The sequence below is a fragment of the Diadema setosum genome, chromosome 1 (assembly GCF_964275005.1).
Source record: "Diadema setosum chromosome 1, eeDiaSeto1, whole genome shotgun sequence".
Lineage (NCBI taxonomy): Eukaryota > Metazoa > Echinodermata > Echinoidea > Diadematoida > Diadematidae > Diadema > Diadema setosum.
Genome location: NC_092685.1, coordinates 35,854,792 through 35,875,174, shown reverse-complemented (window position 1 = coordinate 35,875,174; position 20,383 = coordinate 35,854,792). Strand labels below are relative to the sequence as shown.

The window sequence follows — 20,383 nt, the reverse complement described above, 5'->3', positions numbered from 1 at the left end:
AAGACATTCATGTCGTTACCTTGTATCTTATGACACATTCAGTTCTCAACTGTTGCACCTGCTCTACTCTTATTAAAAGCATTGCCTTAGAGTGGAAGGGAATCTTGCGCTCATGTAATTAAAGATAGAATAACAATCGCAAGTTATTGTTTATTATTTTGTTTGTTTCAGGTCTTCCAGTGCAACATCAAGTCATTTGGTTAGTAGGATTTTTTGCTCTTATCTTCATGGTTATCAGAAAGATAGCGTTTCTTCATCAGTCAGTGTCATACCCATACCCACAACAGCAGAAAATCCCCATCTTTTTCCCCCATAATATCACTCGATCAAAAACTTTTATTTCCTTCATGGTCATACAAGCATAAAGTGAGTCTACTAGGTAGTTTTAGTTTCCAGGATGTGATTACCCTTTTAAATGCCAATAGTGTATTGCAGTGGATCGTATCAATTTCTTGTGCCTCAGCTCTATGTTGGTGACCAAAGCAACAGCTGTAAACCAGAAAAAAAAAAAACCGTTGTAGGGAAGCATCCAAAAATTATTCTTGTATAGTTGTCTCATGCTAGTTTAAACAGTTTTTGGTTTAGCATGTTTTTTTGTTCAGAAGTATTTATTCAAGAAACATATTTTCTGCCCACACACTCTGAAGTAATGATAGTGGTGAAAACAAAAATTACATACAAAAGTTGAAAATAGTGAAAATTAAACAAAAATAGAGGTTTATGTACTTAATAATTTGTCACTTTTTCAATTCTTGGCACAGAGACCACGTCTTTCAGAGTGCATCCTCCCACTATGGTGCCTGACATTGTCCAGGGTTCTCTTATGGGTGGTGTGTTTGCTCTTCCCATCACCAACCTCCAGGGCGGAAAATGGCTGAAAAATATCAGGTGAACTATTTTAAGGGCTGGAGTGACCAAATTTTGAGAAGGGGTTGTTGTACGCTGTCTAATGTTACAGGGTGCTGTATATTTAGTGTGTGTCTCTTATTGTGCTAGTGAATTTGTACTCGTGGTACAGGCAATTTGCAAGTACAGTAATTTCCTACTGGTGTAATCTGTTGAGGTGTGTACATCATTTTTCATTCCCAGCAGTACACTAACCTGAAAGTGTCATCTAATGCACTCACACATGCAACTTGTTAGCTTCACCATATCTTGCTTCTCCTTTAATGATCATCTTGTTTGTTTGTTTGTTTGTTTGTTTGTTTAATCATGGGGTTAAAAGCCCTCAATCAGCCAAGAGGCTGTTTATTCAGAGAGGATGTGAAACAAAACAGTTGACATAAACAGAACAAATCAAAGATACAGAATGAAACAAAATCAATTCAAACATAGGGGTGATTGTAACTGGATGGTTTTCAGCAATGCCGCATTCTCAGCACACTGGCGTACCTTTCACGCTCAACAACCACACGATGACACTTTGAAGAACTCCAAAGCAGACAGTGATGTACAATATGTACAAAGATGGTCGTTTATTGTCTTGTAGATGAAGTTCACAAGTCTCCCGGTGCGGTATAAGAGAGTGGGTATCTCCCACTCAATGAGTGACCAATGAATACATGAATGCTCGAATCAACTAACTTCAAAGAACAAAATCATTCTACATGTATTTATAATGATTCTGAGGGTGCAGCACATGGTGCTATAGAAAATTTTGTCTAGCACCACCTAGCAACACCTAGCAACAACATAATGAATATAATAGCATTTACATGCTCCACCCCTTAATAATTTATGCAAACCATCCTCCAATCAGTTGTCGGTTACATGGCGTTCAAAAGTGACCATCAGGCTGACCACTAGACTACACTCTACTTTGTCTTAGCGACTGTCCACTACCACCTGGCTGGTCATGATGGAAAATCCCATGTATATATGTGTGGTGCTTCTCCCTCCTCTCCGGGACTAGCACCCTTCCCAAAACTTTCCATAAGTTTCCCCAGACTCGACATTTCTTATATATTTGATTGTAACAGTTTGTATTGGGGAAACAGCCGAAACTTTCCACAAATTTCCAAAGACTCAACATCTTCTTTGTATTTCTTTATATTATGGTTTGCGAACTCAACAACTTCTTTGTATCCCTTAATATTATGGTTTGCAAAGGAGAAGACAGTTTTCTGCTGAATGATTACCTTTTATACCATAGAGCCAATATGGCGGCTGCAGTATTGATGCACTAACTATATGCTGTAAAATGAAATGTCATCCTTTCCTTTCAAACGACTGGTATTCAATATCATCAATTTGTGATGCATGTATGACACAGGATTGATCCACTTGCTCTGTCACAGTGATACAAATCAACAAATCCTTTATTCAACACTTTTCCTTTGGCACTTTGCCGCTTCCCACTTCCTGTTTGCCATGTCAGAATAAACCTGGAGGATAAGTCTGCCCCAGCTGTCACCGTGTGGCAATCCAAGGATTCTACACCAGCCAGCATTGCACCAGGCCAGACTGCAATCCTAGCGGTCAACCTCCAACTCAATAGAGAAGATGATGACAACCATGTGAATAATGAGGGTTGTGAAGATATTAGGTAGAATACTTATAATGAAAGGATTTCTTTCAAAAATTTTGACCCTTTTAATGATTTACTTTCTTGTCATATTTGTCCCAGCTAGAGATGACATTCAGAATGCTTGTGCAGAAGATGACTTTTGTAATTGAGGTCTGTGACATGTTGTACCCTATAAAGGATTTCAAAGGCAAACTGAATATTTCTAATCTTCAAATAAATACATCTTGCCTGCAGACTTTATTTCAGGGGCTAAAAGAAAACAGAATTGACTCACAGTGCTCAGTAGGTTCTCATTAGACCTTTTTTTTTTTTTTTTATAGAATGGGGGTCTGACCCATGAACCATATCCACCTTGTATTGTACCCTAACTCTGCAATAGGTGTGTAGTGAGACAACCTGAGCATTACAAAACATGTTTTCGTGTTCTTTGTATGTATTTTACCTTCTATGGCAGTAAGTAAAATGGGATCTTTCCTTTGAGTGGCTGCCCAAGTGGAGATTTACATGTCACCTTTCATGTCGCCTAATAGACTTTACCTACTGTATACGCTATATATTTTGCATGGGTTTTATTTTCGTGAATTTCGCGAGTCGGGAGCTATTCGCGAAATTAACAACACGCGAAAATATTACCTTCCAAAATGAATCCCTTGCCTTAATGATACGAACATTTCAGTACTATTGTAGTATACCATGTCACGGCTTACCGAACAGACCATACTGGCTATAAGCTTGTTTACGTACATGTAGCATGTCCACGTCTAACTACTAGTACATACACAGCCCAGTCGCTGTAAGTAGCATTCGCACAGCGCAGTAGACAGCGCAATACTATTTCTATGAGAAATTCCACTTTTTTTTTTTTTCATTGCACCACAACGTTACAAACGCGCAGCGTGTTACCCTTGATTACATGTAATACTACTAGCTCTTGCATTTGCATGCGGATGCCGCTACGTCTTCACAAGTACTGTATGTCAACTTTAGGGGCCGGGGCTTCGTATGCTCCAGCTGGTTGCCGCTGAATTTACTTGTAACCCTCGTACCACTCGTCAGAAATTTAGCGCGATGGACTTAACCACTTCAAAAATGTTGAATTCTAACTTACTAGTTCACAGAGTTTGGTAAGTTTTTTTCATGCAGTGTATAACTAGTATCATTCTTATTTGCTAGTAAGTTGAAAATTCACACTTTCTTTGCCATTTCATATTTTCTCTGGTCCCCCAATCGCGAATTTAACCACTCGCGAAAATGTGTGACAGCGGCAATTCGCGAAAATTTATGTACGCGAAAATTATAGCGTATACAGTATTTTGGCAAAATGCTAGCTTGTGCATATACTTGCAACACAAACAATGAAGGTGAATTCCCCTTATTGTGAATACTTTTTGACTATTTTGTATACAAAGACTTTTAGACTGTTTTCCACCCACTTAGCTTAGTGTAAAATATTCTAAAACATTGTAACATCATTGGTTTTATCAGTGACATGAAATCAAAACTTCATTACATACTTTGGAAAAATCTGTTGACAAAGACTTAAATTACACCTCTTTACACAATCTGAGTAATAAAACTCAGTGTATTCAGGCAACTATCACAATATGCCTTTAAAATAAGTGATGTATGCTACTTGAACTGATGTGCAATTGATGTGTACTTGCTAGAACTAAAACCACATGAACAAAGGTTTGATAGTTTGACTCTGCACCCCTCCAGGTATCCAATGTTAGTATTGATTTTTTTGAAACAGATTTCAGCTGGAAGTATCAGCATCGTCTGTCAGTAAAAGTCGGTCTGTCCCAGTCACTTTGCGATGCAGGAACAGGCACGAGTCTTTCCTGTTTTCCTTCGTAGACCACGATGGTTCGGTAAGCTGAATGAGAAACAATCATATACAAATTAGTTATAGTTCTGTTTTCTAGAAAAGTATTTCTCTTATAGTGTTACACCCGATACATGTACCTTTGAGATTTGTCATTTATTTTCCTCATTCACATTGAAGCTCAAAGAAAGATATCCCACATAAATTATGAAACTATAATGTAAACAATTTGTCACATTTTCATAAATTAGTCCCTTCTACATCTTTATTTTACAAGTACGCTATGAACGTCATACTTAGTCCCTTCTACGTCTTTATTTTATGCTGTGAAAGTCATATTGCTTATTTTGATTCATTATCATGTACACTTTCCTTTTCTTTTATTGCTCATTTCTGCAGTTTTTTTTTTTCCTTTTATTAATTCTCTGGGGTGTTTCTTTGCACACAGGTGCAGCAAGCTGCAGCCATAGAACCACTGGAGGACTGCAGTGCAAGTCAATGTCCTGTGAGTGGTAACGGAATCTCATATTCTCTCTTTGAATGTTTGTGTTGTATTCTCTCCTTTTTTTGGGGGGGGGGGGTGGGGACCATTACAATAAAGGAGAATTCTTAACAGTATGTACCATATATGTGTACTTTCATATTTGACTATATAAACTATCATACATGTAGTGGGAGCTGGTAGCCAATAATTGCACATGTAATCCAAGATGATTCTCAAACAAGAATTTAAAACGATCAAACATTAATTCATGGGAGATGAAAAATTTCTAAGCGCTTGAAAGCATCTTTGATGGTCTATGGTAGGGAGAATAATTTTCTCCTATTGAGGTATCTTGCAGCTGTACACATGTATGTCCGTGTGATGATCAAGAAAGGGATGGAAGCAGCATGTGACATGGTTGGAAGAAACCACAATGACTTGTTTTTGTTTTTGTTATGTGAAAGTGCAAAGGTGGGGAAAGTGCAAAAGTGGGGAAAGGTGTATCAATTTTTGAACATTAAATATCATCCAGTTTCTTTTTTTAAATGATGTGTCTTGGTGAGATTTACAAAATGCCTTTTCTCCTAGCTGCTTTTCAGATTCTCATAGCTTTTTGAAAGCTCTCTTATTCTAAAAGCCAATTTTGCTAAAGGTGTGATTTCACGGAGCACGCGAACGATTTGCGAAGGACGCGAATGACAAAATCCAATATTCGGGAAAGTTTTTCTCCGAATGTGTTCAGACAGTGAAGCCGAAAACTATTCTTGCGCAATTTGTGCGAAGTTCCCACGACGTATGTGCGAATGTCGTGTGTATCATTGCGAAAGTACAGCATGTTACATACATGAAGAACACGCGACAGAAATGTGAACAACGAAAAATTTTCAATAATCATGGGAGAAAATGTACCCAAGGAGAGGTGGAAGCTGTCTTGAGTTGTTTTTTTTTTTCTCTCATTTTTCTATCGTGTGCTTGCCTATTTTTTTCACCCTAGGACCTATCTCCACTAGTAAAGCATTTTTTTTTTGTAGCTCCTCCAACACATAATCTCTGTAGTTCAAATGAAATTCTACATATTTTAGATTAATTTCAAGTGTATTTGCGATTTCTTTGTATATCAAACATTTCTTTCTTTTTGCTAGTCTTTAATTTCTTTTGTTACTAGAGTTATTACTAATTGTTTGATGTTTAGATGTATGCTACGATTTTTATTTGTAGAAAACGTATAGGTCATACATCCCCCCAACATGTGCTAAACGTTCGCGAAAATGTCTCAAAAGGTACGCGGACAGTTTGCGATTACGTCGTAAAATGATCGGAAAAACTTCGCAGATTTCGTGTAACATACGCGAGACATTCTTCAAAGTTTCGGAGTCTGTTTGGGGTTTCACGAACATTTTGCGAACATCGCACGTGTCTTGCGAAGGTCTTGCGCATATGACAAGGCTTTGAAGACACTTTCGAGAACAATTCACGAGCAAATCAAGACCAAGTGTGCGGAAAAGGTTCGCAAAAAATTTCAAACTTTTTTTAAATTCTCGCCGAAGTAAAAACGACATTCGCGAACAATTGACGATGCTTCAGAACCCTCACGTTCGTTTGGCGATCTTTTGCAGACTAAAATACGAATGCTGGATTTTGCCATTCGCGTCCTCCGCAAATCGTTCGCGTGCTCCGTGAAATCACACCTTAACAGCTTTATTCACATGGCCATTTTTTTTTCTTTCTTGCTACCTCTCTTATTCTTGGAGCATTTCTGCTAAACACTTCCATCATTGAAGCCTCCTTTTGTCAATTTTTTAAATTCTCATAGAGTGATGTTTTTCGCTTATTGTTCAGTTTTCATGGCTTTTTTTTTTGGCTGTACGATTCTTATAAGGATTTTTGTTGTTGCCGTTGAGCCTGTTGAGTCTTTTATTCTCCCTAGTTTTTTTTTTTTTTTTCCTGTCAGTTTGTAGGGTATTTTTGTCAGCCCTTCAATTTGTAGAGCCTTCTCAGTGTGAAAATGTCAACCATTCATACCTATGCATATATGTTTTTACCTGTCTACGACCCACCACAGGTGGTACTGACCCTTCATGGCACTGGAGTGCCTGCCCAGAATCAGGCTGATGGCTACAAGAGAATGGACAAGGATGGCCAATGGAAGTTTGGCCTGGAGAAGGCATGGGTCCTGGCTCCCACAAGGTAAGTACAAATGTGTAAGAAGACAGTTGACCATTCTTTGACCATTTGTGCATCCTGGAAGGAATTCTCATGTGCCATGTCAATCTGAGGTTATTCTATGTGCACATAGAAATTCACAAGTTGCACATGACTTCAACAAGTACCTTGCATTGCATGCTTATGTATAACTGCAGTGACCCTGCACAATGGACCTAATTCTCAGTTCCCTGCATTTTTCTGTTATTATGTTCTTTGTGATTGTTAGTGCATGTCATCTGCAGTTGATCTATATGGAAACAGGAGGCACACACACATGGGGGGGGGGGGGGGTACTAAAAAATGTATCCATCCCAGACAGGTTGTATTCTCTAAAATATGACACCATAGTAAAAATAATTGCTGATAGCATTGTACTGATGAGCAAGAGAGTTTATCACAGATTTATGTGGTTTCTAAAGACATCTATACTCAACAGTGCTGTGAACACCACTTTGCTCCGCTTGAACTGTACGAGTCAGAATATGGCTGCCATGATGTTTTAGCCGGTTGAAGACAGGCTGATTTTGCTAGAACACGCATTTCCCATAGACACTTGCCGGAGTATACTCAGGACTCGTCCTCAACGGGTTAAAGGGATGGTACAGTATTGGTGGAAATGAGAATTGGGCTTTTAACTTTTTTCGAGATACCAAGAAAACACTTATGATATAGTACAGAGCATACCATTTTAAGAGGAATTCAAAGTTTATTTGATGAAAATCGGGTTTGGAATGATTGAAACATCCAAAAACAAAGTAAAACAAAGCGATCGTACTATGAGAATCGCTCTTTTTTGGATATCTCAGCCATTTCAAAACCAATTTTCATCAAATAAACGTTGAATTCCTCATAGAATTACATGCTCTTTCATATTTCATAAGAGGTTTCTCATTATCTCACCAAAAATGTTAGAAACCTGAAATTAGGTCTCAACCAAAACTGTACGATCCCTTTAAGCTATTTGTGCACATAATCTGCAGACACGGTGCACACAACTGGGAGGGCCCTGGGACATTGACATCCATGACAGCACTGGACAGATTAGAGCAGGTTTGTTACTTTATGGTTGCATCAATTTTGTAGCGAGTTGTACTTAACCCATTCAGTCCTGGATTCTGAAATCCCCATTGATTGATTACAGTGTACATAGGCCACCCGTTGCTGGTAGGGAACAGGGGTGGTATTCTGAAAATCTTCCTAAGTTTCTTCCTAAGTTTCTTCCTAAGTCAGAAACTTAGGAAGTGCTTAGGAAAGACAGAATTGGTATTCTGAAATTTCTTCATAAGCACTTCTTAATGCAAATTAGGCCATCCTTATCCCCGCCCACTTCCTTTCTTAAGCCAATACAGAATGCCGTATCATAAGGAACCAACCAATGACAATCGCATATTACTATGACGTAGGGTCAAATACACGTGTGCGCGGCATGTCCCTTTTCTCACGCTCATTTCGCGCATCAAAGTACATGTGCGCACAGTGAATGACAAACGCACCTATCACGATGTCAGCAGCTTGCTATTCTTAACAACGTACTTAGGACAGGGGTGGAGCTTTCCTAAATATCTTCCTAAATTTCTTCCCTAAGTGCATTCTAGAATACCAACTTCTTCCTAAGTCAGAAATTTGCATACTCCCGCCCCCTTCCTAAGTTTCCTCCTAAGTTTTGGAAAAAAATTAGGAACAGACTTAGGAAGAAACTTAGGAAGATTTTCAGAATAACACCTTTGAAAAAATCCTGACTTAGGAAGAAATTTCTTCCTAGGAAGGATTTCAGAATACCACCCCAGGTATATTAAGGCACCCATGACTTGTCAACTGTACCCCAAAGTTCTGATTGGCCTTAATTAGTGATAATAAAATTCATGTCAGCATTGAACAGATTAGAGTATATTTTCTATCTTTATTCTTCCATGAGCATTGATGTGAATTCTAGTTATTGTGTATGCCAGGGTATAAACGCAACAGCGTAATCTTAACTGCATCCTAAGGTTACTTCATTGTGAATTCAATGTTTTTGCTGGTACTTATTATGGCCATATTGGAGTGCAATACATTATATCCAAGAGCTTGGTTGGCAGTGGAAAGAAATGTGGCATTCAAACATAATAACATTTTAACATATGATATAGGTACCACCTAACAAGCTGTAGAATGTTTGGCACTTATGTTACTGGAATGTACCATTAGAATGATATATAGACAAAGACTGTTCCTATCCATAGATTATGCTGTCAATGTGTGTAAGCATAATGATTCCATAATATTTCATATATGTCATAATATCTTGTATTTGAGCTCTTTTTCTGGGGTACTGTAATGCAAAATTGTCATCAGTTAGGGCTCACTGGAGCAATGCCTTTGAACCTGACCTCATATACTGTAGATATTGAGGAGTTGGATGAGAACTCAATGTACATTCTTCACAGAAGTAAATTTTGTTGTCATTATTGTTAAAGACATATTTGGAGCAGTGTAAAATGCTTTTCAAGTTGCTTGTAGTATTTCTCAAGTACATGTACACATATGTATTACAAACATCCATTAAGAGTTATAATGCTTTTTTACAATCTATATTCTACCAGCTCATGGCACAGGTACCTTGGATGGTCAACAAGCCAGTGGCCAACCAAGTCATCTTTGCTGGACATTCAATGGGTGGTCATGGAGCCTGGCATCTGGCAACTCACTACCCTGACCGTGCCCTGGCCGTGGTGTCCCTTGCTGGCTGGATCAAGAAGGAAGAATATGGTGACAGTAATGTCTTCTTTAGGTACACTCATCACTCCTTTTTTTATTCTATCCACAAGGCTATGACACACAAATCTCATAGTGTTGTCTAGTGTCTATGTACTGAATGACATTGCATGCTTACACATTCTCTAGGAATTGGAGGGTGACCTCATTTTATACTGTAAAATTAGGAATGTTTGTGTGCATTTTACTTTTGCGAAATTTCATGAGAGCCAAGATTGCTAAAACTAAACTGCACACAAAAGTTCATGTATACACTATATGCACTGAATGCCAGTGGCAATCGTGAAACTTTCATGCCGCATAAAAGGCTTTCGGATCCAAATCGCGAAAATTTCATAACACAAATGTATCTTACATTCTTTACAGTATACAGAAATGACAGTACAGCTACTGATTGATAGTATTCAAAAGAGGCTGCAAATTTGCAGGTAATACATGTGTACACTGTGCTTGTGTTCTGATTGTACATATAAGGTGAAGCTCTAATTGTACAATTAAAGTTGAAGATACCTTAAATCTCAAGCATCGTGTTACCATTGTAATGTACCATACGTGATGTTCTATATATCCACACTCCAAAAGAGAAATAAGGCATAGGTTTCTTTCTTTCTCTTCAACCTTATAATACTGTGCTTTGTTTGCCAACTGGCTTGCATGCCAGAGTGCTTTCTTCGCTGATTGACACAGATGTCTGGAAACTGATTATCATTTAATGTAGATTGCATGTCATTATTGACTTCCTGTTGCACTGCAAGGCACATTGCTACACTGTAATGGGCTTGTTGTTATCTACAGCTGTGCCAAGTTGAATGGATTATTGGATGCTTGTGAAAAAGTTTGGTGAGATTTAAGCTAGGTGCCTTGGCACATAAAGGGTCAATGCATTTCTAGCTGGATTTCTAATATAAAGACATAGTTTACTGAAGACTGACAAAACAAACACATGATGCAATGTACTTCAAAGCAGTGAAGAGTTTCAGTATCAAGAAATTGATTTTTATTGTTCCATCATAATTAGTGTATGCATTACATAAAGATAATAAGTGGTGATGTTGATTAAGCATATGCTGTATATTATTACCATAAACACATATTTGGAGCATAGTACAATTGTACACAAAATCAAAAGTGTTTGTCAAGCATTTCATCATATTTCTGTGATTTATCTTCAACAGACATGATGTCAGCACAAGTCATACAGACCCAGCATTAAAACAAATTTTAGAGGTAGGTAGACAGTCTTTGTATCAGGATTCATTTCTATCAATGATAATTTTGGTGTGTGTGTGTGTTTTTTTTTAACTCTGGCTACTATGGAAAACTGTTCTCTTTTATAAAGTCATACCAATGATTTTCACCAATGTTATTCAAAGGAATATCCACACAAACAAGATGGATATGATTAGTACTTACATAATGCTCATGAAAAAAACAATTAACCCGATCCGTACAGGAACCTGGTGGCCAGCATATTAAGTCCATGAGCATTTTAGAATTCCGTATGGAACGGGTTAAAATCAACATATTTCTGTCAACTTATCATTTACGTGCTGTCAACCATCATACGTGACCCTGCATCACAAAACGAACAAAAAGTCGCCAGATATGGATTTTTAGTTGAGGGCAGATTCTTATAGAGCAGACTCTAAGCTTTAAAATGATGTATAACTCAATTCAAATGGACTCCCCTAACCTATCCAAATACTGGAAAGAAAACACACACTCTGGAAAAGTGGGAACTGAGAAAAGAGGCTCTGAAGTACAGGATCTATTCAAGTGCTTAATCCCTACCAAGCCATGCTAGCTGTGCGGTAAAAGGGACAAAACACCTGATGTAAACCACCGGAGCAACAACAATGAAGGGATTATCAGATTTAGCTGAAACTGAATATGTTCTGTCGACACATTATGTTCATGATTAGTGCCAACTTTCAAAGCAGTAGCTTTATCCTTTCACAAGTTATTAGACTTCAAAGTGAAGAGTGTGTAAAGGATTTCAAGAAATGAAAAGGGGCCTCTAGACATACCTGATCATTCTATATAACTCCCCAAAAACAAGGTTGTAGAAAAACTGCTGAAAACGCACTTTCCCATTCATGTTATGATCCCAAACTTAAGCATAATGTAGAAGAAGGATAGCTCTTTCAGAAAGTATGAAAAACTCAGGATTGACTTGGTTGACCCATTTCGCCTTTTTTGAGTCCTCACACAAAATCAAGGGGTGCTTCTTTTTGTTCGTTTTGTGATGCACGGTCACATATATAAGATTTTTTTTCCTCTTTTGAATGTATAAAGAGGTGTTTTTCTTGTTGCTATATAGAAAGAATAACGTTGGTTTAAAGGTATGCCATGTTTGAATATTGCTAGAGTAATTACATTGTATGTCATTTCTTTATGAGTAATAACATATCTTGCTGGTGATATGATGTAGTTTTGTGCGAAATGTACAGTGTAAATATAGATTGTACACCTGATTTGATGACATAGGAAGTGTGTTAAACTAGATTTATTTTGTACCTGTAGTCACTGAGTGCCTATTCATCAAAGAGGCCTGCAGTGATTTCCAATGGGGACTTCTTTTTTAGCGCTTTTTGTATTTGATATGCACAACTATCATTCAATATTCATCTGATTGCGTGGTCCACTTGAAGTTCATAATTTATTGAGCAATAATAAATTGTTGTCAGTCAGTAATTATTGCTTCACTTCAAATTATCTGATTTGTCTGTTGCAGGCTTGTATAGCAGAGAATGAAGCTGACCGGCATGCATCTAACCTTCAGGTATTTTTTGTGTTTGTGTGTGGGTTTTTTTTTTCTGTTTGTTTTCTTTTTATTGACAGAGAATGACTGCAAAAAAAAGATATATTCTGTTATCATTTCTCATGCATATATCATGAAAACTTTCCATACTTTCACTGAAAAACTGCATGATGATCGAGATGATTTTTTTCCCCCGTAAGAATGTTGACATTATAGTCCGGATTGGGAGAAAATGTCCATGCCTAATTGTTTGAAATTTAGCTTTAGGAAGGAGATGCATTTTTGAAGTCTATCAGCAGTATCTGCAGACAAACAACCTTCTTTGAGGAAATGTTATCAAACACCTTAGTTTAAGAAAAAGAAAGAAAGATCTTTGACATGTCTGCCTGTACAATTTGATCATACAAAGTTTTTCAACTCATGGCTGCAATTATTGTTGACATGAATGTAATGAAACATTTACTGATCATGCAAGCAATGCTTCATCAGAATAGCTGTAGTATACACAAAATGTTCTGTTACAATGTCTTACTTGCACTGAAGTGTAAATGACTCTACTTGTTCCAGAACAGTAATTTAACAGAGTTTACTCACAGCAAATTCATCTTGCAGTTTCCAAAGTATTTATTACTATGTTCATGTTTGACTACAATTTTGCTTAGTCCCTATAATGTTCTGATATTGACATAAGCCAATACAATTGTGATTGTTAACCCGTTGAGGATGAGTCCCGAGTATACTCGGGCAGGGGTCTATGGGAAATTTGTGTTGTAGCAAAGTAATGTGAGAGATAGGCGAGGTGCTCAACCTGTTAACATAAGTCGTTGTACCAGAGACTGTGATTACTGAATTCCTACTTTATTAGAGATACATTCTGCATCACTTCACAGAGCTTACCAGTATTAACAAGAATTGGTGCAAATGACAGAACAGTACATCCCTTCTTTGTGAGGTAAGTTGGCAGTGAGATAATCCTGCATACATTCTTGTCACATTGACATGTTCAGCCCATTTATTAGTACAACCAAGGAGGTTGAAGAGATGGAGCAACAACAGAGTTATTCCCTTTGATCTATGTTCGAAGCCGCCGCTCAAAAATATCTGAAGCATGTGCCAAACAGGATCTGCCGCGCCGATACGAAGACAATTGACTCATGTCTCATTGCATAATCACCAGCCACTTTCAAGGGCAGATATGTCTTTGTGATGGTAATTACTTTTCGCTATCCCTTCTTATAAAAGGTAGGTAGTACAGACACGAGGATGCGCGAACAGAAATTGAGGGAAAAATGCTGAAATAAAGATGAAAATTACTCGACTGGGCATACGCGGGCACTAATCTGATATATCTATCAATAAAGAATTATACTTGAAGATTATTACATATTAGTTTCATTTGGGCAAATTAAGTCGAAAAGTTATAAAACCAGCTTTCCAGGATGGTACAGTTTTAAACATTTTCACATAATACAACTCTGATTTACACTTTTGCACAATTTTCTGAACGGAATTGACTTTTGTTTTACATGCTTTATTATCAAGTGAAATTTCATTTCATTTAATAAATAAATAAGCAAAATATGGCCAACATTATGATAATGTTCAAAATGAATCTTCAGATTGCTCAGCAAGACGGCGGCTTGGAACATCGATCTTCAAAGGCACAAATGCACCTGTGGAATTCTTTTGTACATCAATAGAAATCTGACAACTGTTTGAATAATTACAGCCAGTTGGAACTCCATGTATAAAACCTCCTTGGTACAACATATATTTCACTACTTATCCAAAGCATCATACATAAAAAAGGCAAAATATGGATGAAAACACTAAATAAGTACAAACATTTCTTAAACAAGTGTTAATAACCTTTAAGAAGCCCATAACCCTGACATAGTTTGGGTTATTTTAAGTGTGTAAAATTGGAAGATGTATGAGATATAATGTGAATATGTCTACTATTGTAATCAGAAAGTTGTTTGTCCTCTTTGTGAAATGTGCTTGTCACATTGTTTTTCTTTAGTAACATTCACTTTTGAAGTTCATATTTTGGATACCCATGTGTTATCACATTACCAACAGTGGGATATAATTGCCTAATCATTTTTTTTTTCCCCTCCTGGAAAACAGACGAATGAATCGTTTGTTGAAAGAGCGAGGCATCAATGTGACATACTCAGAGCTGGCAGGAAAAGAGCACTGGTGGTGGGATACATGGTAAGTCTTCAGTGATAGACGTTCAGCTCTTAATGGGGAAGGGACTTTGTTGTCAATACGGAGAATCAGAATGCAAAATAATGCTTTCTGGTGATAACTGGTACTCTGCGAGTCACATGCTATTCTTCAATTTAACAGCACACAAAGTTATTAATTCTGATCCCAACATAAATGCGCCATACACACATACATTTCTCAATTCATTACTCTACGCCACAGTTGTAAATTCAGCCACTGTTGAAATTGGCAGGAAGTCCCAATTTGCAAAAGATTAGACCCACTAGATATATTGTGTATACAGTATACAGTATACAGTTTGTATTTCCAGTCTAGTCAGCAAGCAATAGAGAGTTTTACCAATATGTGTATTCTAATTCCTGGCAAAAAGAAAGCATACCTCACACTTACCCAACATATCCCTAACGGACACATGCAAAGTGAATTTCAGGCATTGAGATTCATTCAGTGAAAACGGGTAAAAAGGAAAAGCCTGAAACCAGGGGCCGTATTCTGAGGGCTTATTAAGTGTTTGATTAGCACTTAATTACCGAATTGATATTCTGAGAGCTTGATTAAGCCATGCTACCCGCGCCATGAATGGGACAAAAAAAAAATCTCGATGTAAAACCACAGTAGCAACAACAATGAAGGGATTATCAAAATAAACTGAAATTCAGCATGCTTAATTAACACATTCTGTTCATAATAAATGTGAACTTTCAAAGCAGTAGTATCATCCTTTCAAAAGTTATTAGAGTTCAAAGTGAAGAGTGTGCAAAGGATTTTCAAGAAATTAAAAGGGGCCTCTAAGAAAAACCTGATCACACTATCAAGAAAGGGGTTGTAGAAAAACTGCTGAAAACCCACTTTCCCATTCAATTTATGGTTCCAAACTTAGGGATAATGTAGAAGAAGAATAGCTCTTTAAGAAAATATGAAAAACTCAAAACTGACTCGGTTGACCCGTTTCACCGTTCTTGAGTCCTCACATAAAATCAAGGGTTGCGACTTTTTGTTTGTTTTGTGATTCACAGTCACATATGTGAATTGTCTTTTGAATGTGTGATCCAAATTTTTCTCATATGATAATCAAAAACAGTGAAACTCACACTATAAAATAAGAAGTACAGGAATCTCCTAAGATCCCTTGCTATATTGTTTGTGCAGGGAAACCAATGATGGAGGTGCTGTCAACGATCCAAAGCTGAGAGATTTTGCCAACTCTCATGCCAACATCCAGCTGGCATCCCCTTCCCCCCAGTCTTGCCATGCAGAGACCGGAGAGTGCTCTACCTCCACCTCGTCACCAAGCAAATATGCATCTCCCGGCAACAGACCCCGAGGGTATAGAAGCTTCACCCTCACCGTAGTAAACCCTGCCCTCGGGGAAGGTCTGAGGGGAGTGTCTGTTATCCAGCAAGTTGTACCATTCAGGACCAGCACTATACAGGTGTGTGCGTGTCGGCATGTTTTATAGCCAGCCTATTTCATAGTTAAATTGTTCTCAGTGAATTTTTTGAGTTGTAAGCAAGAAGATTTTGTGTTGAAAGGCATCAGAAGAACATTTCTCTTGCTCTTCTTGTATAAAACCTGCCCATTATTTTGGTGAGTGTGGTGATTATTCATACTTACATCATCATAGAATGTCAGGGACAAGTTACTGAATGTGATTCAACGGAATCTTATTGCACAACGAACATTGTGTAGGAAACTGTGGAAGTGCTTGTGAAAGTTTTTTTTTTTTTTTTTTTTCATAAAGCTTGTGATTTGAATGCATCTACGAGTAGAATATGTTATTGCATAAAACAAATGATGTAGTATGTTTTGCTTTGTCTGAACTGCAGATGGACTTGACTGAAGAGAGTGCAGAGCTTAGAACAAAAAATGTTGCCCGTTTTCTTCTCAGAGATCTCCAATATGTTCCTTATCAATGGAAACAAGTCAACAAAATTCTGGTAGGTTTGGTCCTATACCACTTTGAAGGGGATGGCTAGTAACTGATCAGTGGGAATCACAGTGGAAATGCTGGAGGATGATTGTTCCAATCCTTGTGGGATTCATTTAAGAGTACATTATATATCTATTGTTGTGTGAAAATTATTGGCTTCAGAATGGTCTCATATGCAAGTAATGTGCAGTTTAATGTTTCCAGGTTAGCGTGCCTAGTCAGTGACGGGGCATTAATCTGCACATTACTTGAATATGAGATCGTTCTGAAGCAAATAATTTTCACACAATAGTAGATATATAATGTACTCTTAAATGAATCCCACAAGGATTGGAACAATCATCCCTCAGCATTCCCACTGATTTCCACTGATCGGTTACTAGCCATCCCCTTTAAATATGTTTCCATTTTCAAGTCAGTTTATAGTCCAGATGTATTGGCATAAAGCCAAGGGTACGACTTTATTACAAATAATTCATTGTGAGATGAAACATGTTTAGATACATATGACTCTGTAGCCAATTGCAGATACTATAGCAACAGCCTTTGCCCACTGGTTCCATATTGTCTTCCATACTTTAACAGGCAGATCTGATCCTGTCTTTTGTAATGCTACTTCAGTGTCATGTTTCATACTATTGTGCTCTTGGTTTATTGTGAAGGGAGTTGGGAGGAAGAAAGTACTTCTGTTAATTTGAAAGGACTTGATGACCTGGTCTTAGTTGTGAGGAGCTGTGGCATTGTTTGAATACCCTTTATACATATAATGATTACAATAATGTAGTTGAATTACTATTCATCAAGGTTTTGGACAAAGACACAACATGCATCAAATATCAATTGTTCATTGATCAATGGCTTTTTTGGGGCAGGTGAATATTTCATACCATATGTCATTGTGGAATGCTAGATTTGTTTTAACCAATCAAGTCAACCCAACCATACACAGTTGTTTTGAAGAAAAGATACCCATAGAGAACTTTACTAGATGTTATGAAAGAAGTGACACTAAAAGTCATAAACTGGTTAATAGCAAATACTGGTTTCAAAAAACACAGTACTTGTCAAGTGAATGTCGTGAATTCAGCCACCAGAGCTCTGAATGGATACTGCTAAGTAATCAGCATGGTCATATTCTTTGCACTTAGAAAAATCCTCATTTGTTGATAAGGGAAATGTAATTGATGTCATGCTGTCTTGAAAAACATATTTTGTTCTTTGTGATTCTGCACCAAAAAAAAAAGAAAAAGAAAATTGTTCAGTTTCTTCAAATCCACCAAATCTATATAAAAGTTGACTTTGTAGATAAATTTGAGACTAAGGGATATCAATTTAAAATATCAAAATCTAACATTATGCCACAGTGATATGACCATCACAAAATGGCTACATTTGAGGTCCCTTTGGATGCCATGGTAGAGGGTTTACCCACATTTAAACTGTTGCAACTTCCTTACTTATTCTGAAAATAGTCTCTTATGAAAGCCTTTAGAGAATCAAACCATAATGCGTCCATGTATCGTTCTCCAGGTAGATGGAATTGAATTTTCTGAAGATGATATTGGTATATTCTTCACAGAAGAGGAGAATGCTGTTCAATTCTGTCTCACAGAGCAAGGTATGAAGTGTGAATTGATTTCACACCATGTTCAAGGCAAGTTTGGCAAATTGAATACATTCACACAAACAGAATAAAACTTTACATCTACAAACAGAAAGTTGTTGAATCATGAAGTATTATATGTTTCCATCCAAGTGATATTGGTGGCATCCACAAATGCATATTAGCTGATAACTCAACACTCCCCATTGGTTTGCGTATATGAGTGTCATTAGAAATCTTTGTTCTTTTATAAATTAGCAAGTAACATTATTGTGAAGGAGCATTATTTTCCTTTTTACTTTGTGTCATAAAAGGGGCTTTATGATAGCAAATATGTGTGTAGGTCAATGGAAGCTGCTTTGTGAGGCTAAGATATCAGCATCACATATTTTGCACTTGTGATTACTACAGGAAGACCATGTTATAATGATGTCATTCAGTCTGCTGAATTTACACAATGTACTTCAAAATAACTGGTACCTCATTGTTAATGTACTTTACAGAGACCAGCTAAATACTACTGTCAGTAGTGGAAAATCGGGACTACTGAATTTACCTCGAGTTCTTTATTGTGTGCGAGTTATTGAGCAATAATTCCTGTATTCCTGCCTGATAGAATTATTTTTTTAATGTTTTTTCCTGTCACTGTTGTATGTATTTCAAAGGAGTTTGGAAAGTTTGCCATGACAACATCATGATGGATGACAGACAGCGGAGTCCAGTGAATTATGGGCCAGCAAGAAGGATTGCAGAAAGCAAATTCATCATTGTCACAGGTACACCAAGCAACTGTGCTGACATTTCACTGCTGTGTTGTGATAAATATTGATTGCACCTTTTCTACAATAGTTTGTAACAACAATTAAAGTTACGATCCATTAGAACTTATTGCACTGAGTGTAATGTTCCTGCACATTTATTTTTAAATTGCAGATGAGTATAGATTGTATGAAAGACAGGACAACTTGTCATCTGATATTTGTGAAGCTCTGCATCTAGTGTGTGTGTGTGTGTCAACATAATGTAGGAGTGTAATATATGTGTGACGCTCCCACAAAATGAGTCATAAGTCGCACAGGGAGTTTTCCCGTAATGAGCCGAAAATGAAGGGGAAGCACTGCTCGGGTCGAAATTTTTTTATGACGGATTTTGATTCCTTGATGTTTTATCTATTTGTACAGAAAATTTCAGCGTGTAAAAATGAGTACAAGTGTCCCAAATCACAGTTTTTCTGAGACCATTTTTTTCGGTTACATTTTTTTCGAATGCTCGCCTTTGCGTTGCGTTTCGCACCTATTGTTCTCGCCCGATCGAGACTCCGCCTCCGTTGCTAGGGCGTATGCTAATGAAGCATTGCTCTTGACCCCATTGAAGACAAAACAAAGCATGGTGCGTGCGGTGGCGGCGGCGAGGGCTTTAGAATTACGCAATAACAGTGAGCTGACCAAGGCTATTTATTGCATGACCAGCGAGTTGCGTTTGATACATGCACCACATTTCATGAAGTGGTGATTGATGTGACGCACAAATGGCGCTGAAAAATTTTATTCCTACGACGATCACGCAAAATATCTGATACTTTATCAATGAGCTAAAATGATCACATATCGAACTTGAAACCTCTCTAGTGATGCGTGTGTGTACTTTTACAACGGTTATTGGCCTCATTAATGAATTCATTCAAATGATTATAACTTTCGTTCCCTGGTATGTGACTTGCTGTTTAAAGTTCATCTTTGGAGATATAGTAGGGCCTAAGTTGTCAATTATTCTCGTTTTTATAAAGTCGACAATTCGTGTGATAATTAGCCAAATGTATGTAATGCGTAATATTATTTCCCTGGTTAATAAAAAGTATTGCCCTATTTACTTATGATTGTTTGGGCCATGACGGCATGGAGAGAAATCGGAAGACAAACATTATTATTATGCCCAAATAGCTCGTGTTCCTTTTGGAGGATATTCTGACTCTTGTCATCTGTGTATTTTTTAGAAGTAAGACCTATTTGAGAAAGTGACAGAAAGCTGTGTCGCTACTCAATAGTGTGCTTCTTCATTT

At 37.4% G+C, this 20,383-nt stretch overlaps 1 protein-coding gene across 2 annotated transcripts in view; it reads left to right on the top strand.

Annotated features, from left to right (window-relative positions):
- LOC140235742 (uncharacterized) overlaps positions 1–20,383 on the top strand; it is a 40,821-nt gene that overhangs the window by 10,986 nt on the left and 9,452 nt on the right. For both annotated transcript variants that reach the window (XM_072315756.1, XM_072315762.1), the window contains exons 10-25: positions 172–199; positions 762–888; positions 2,378–2,545; positions 4,281–4,398; positions 4,801–4,857; positions 6,899–7,023; positions 8,022–8,091; positions 9,624–9,811; positions 10,971–11,022; positions 12,530–12,577; positions 13,447–13,508; positions 14,687–14,773; positions 15,941–16,223; positions 16,618–16,732; positions 18,256–18,339; positions 18,990–19,100. In XM_072315756.1, the coding sequence (XP_072171857.1) occupies positions 172–199; positions 762–888; positions 2,378–2,545; positions 4,281–4,398; positions 4,801–4,857; positions 6,899–7,023; positions 8,022–8,091; positions 9,624–9,811; positions 10,971–11,022; positions 12,530–12,577; positions 13,447–13,508; positions 14,687–14,773; positions 15,941–16,223; positions 16,618–16,732; positions 18,256–18,339; positions 18,990–19,100 (1,723 nt within the window). The remainder of the gene's footprint in view (positions 1–171; positions 200–761; positions 889–2,377; positions 2,546–4,280; positions 4,399–4,800; positions 4,858–6,898; positions 7,024–8,021; positions 8,092–9,623; positions 9,812–10,970; positions 11,023–12,529; positions 12,578–13,446; positions 13,509–14,686; positions 14,774–15,940; positions 16,224–16,617; positions 16,733–18,255; positions 18,340–18,989; positions 19,101–20,383) is intronic.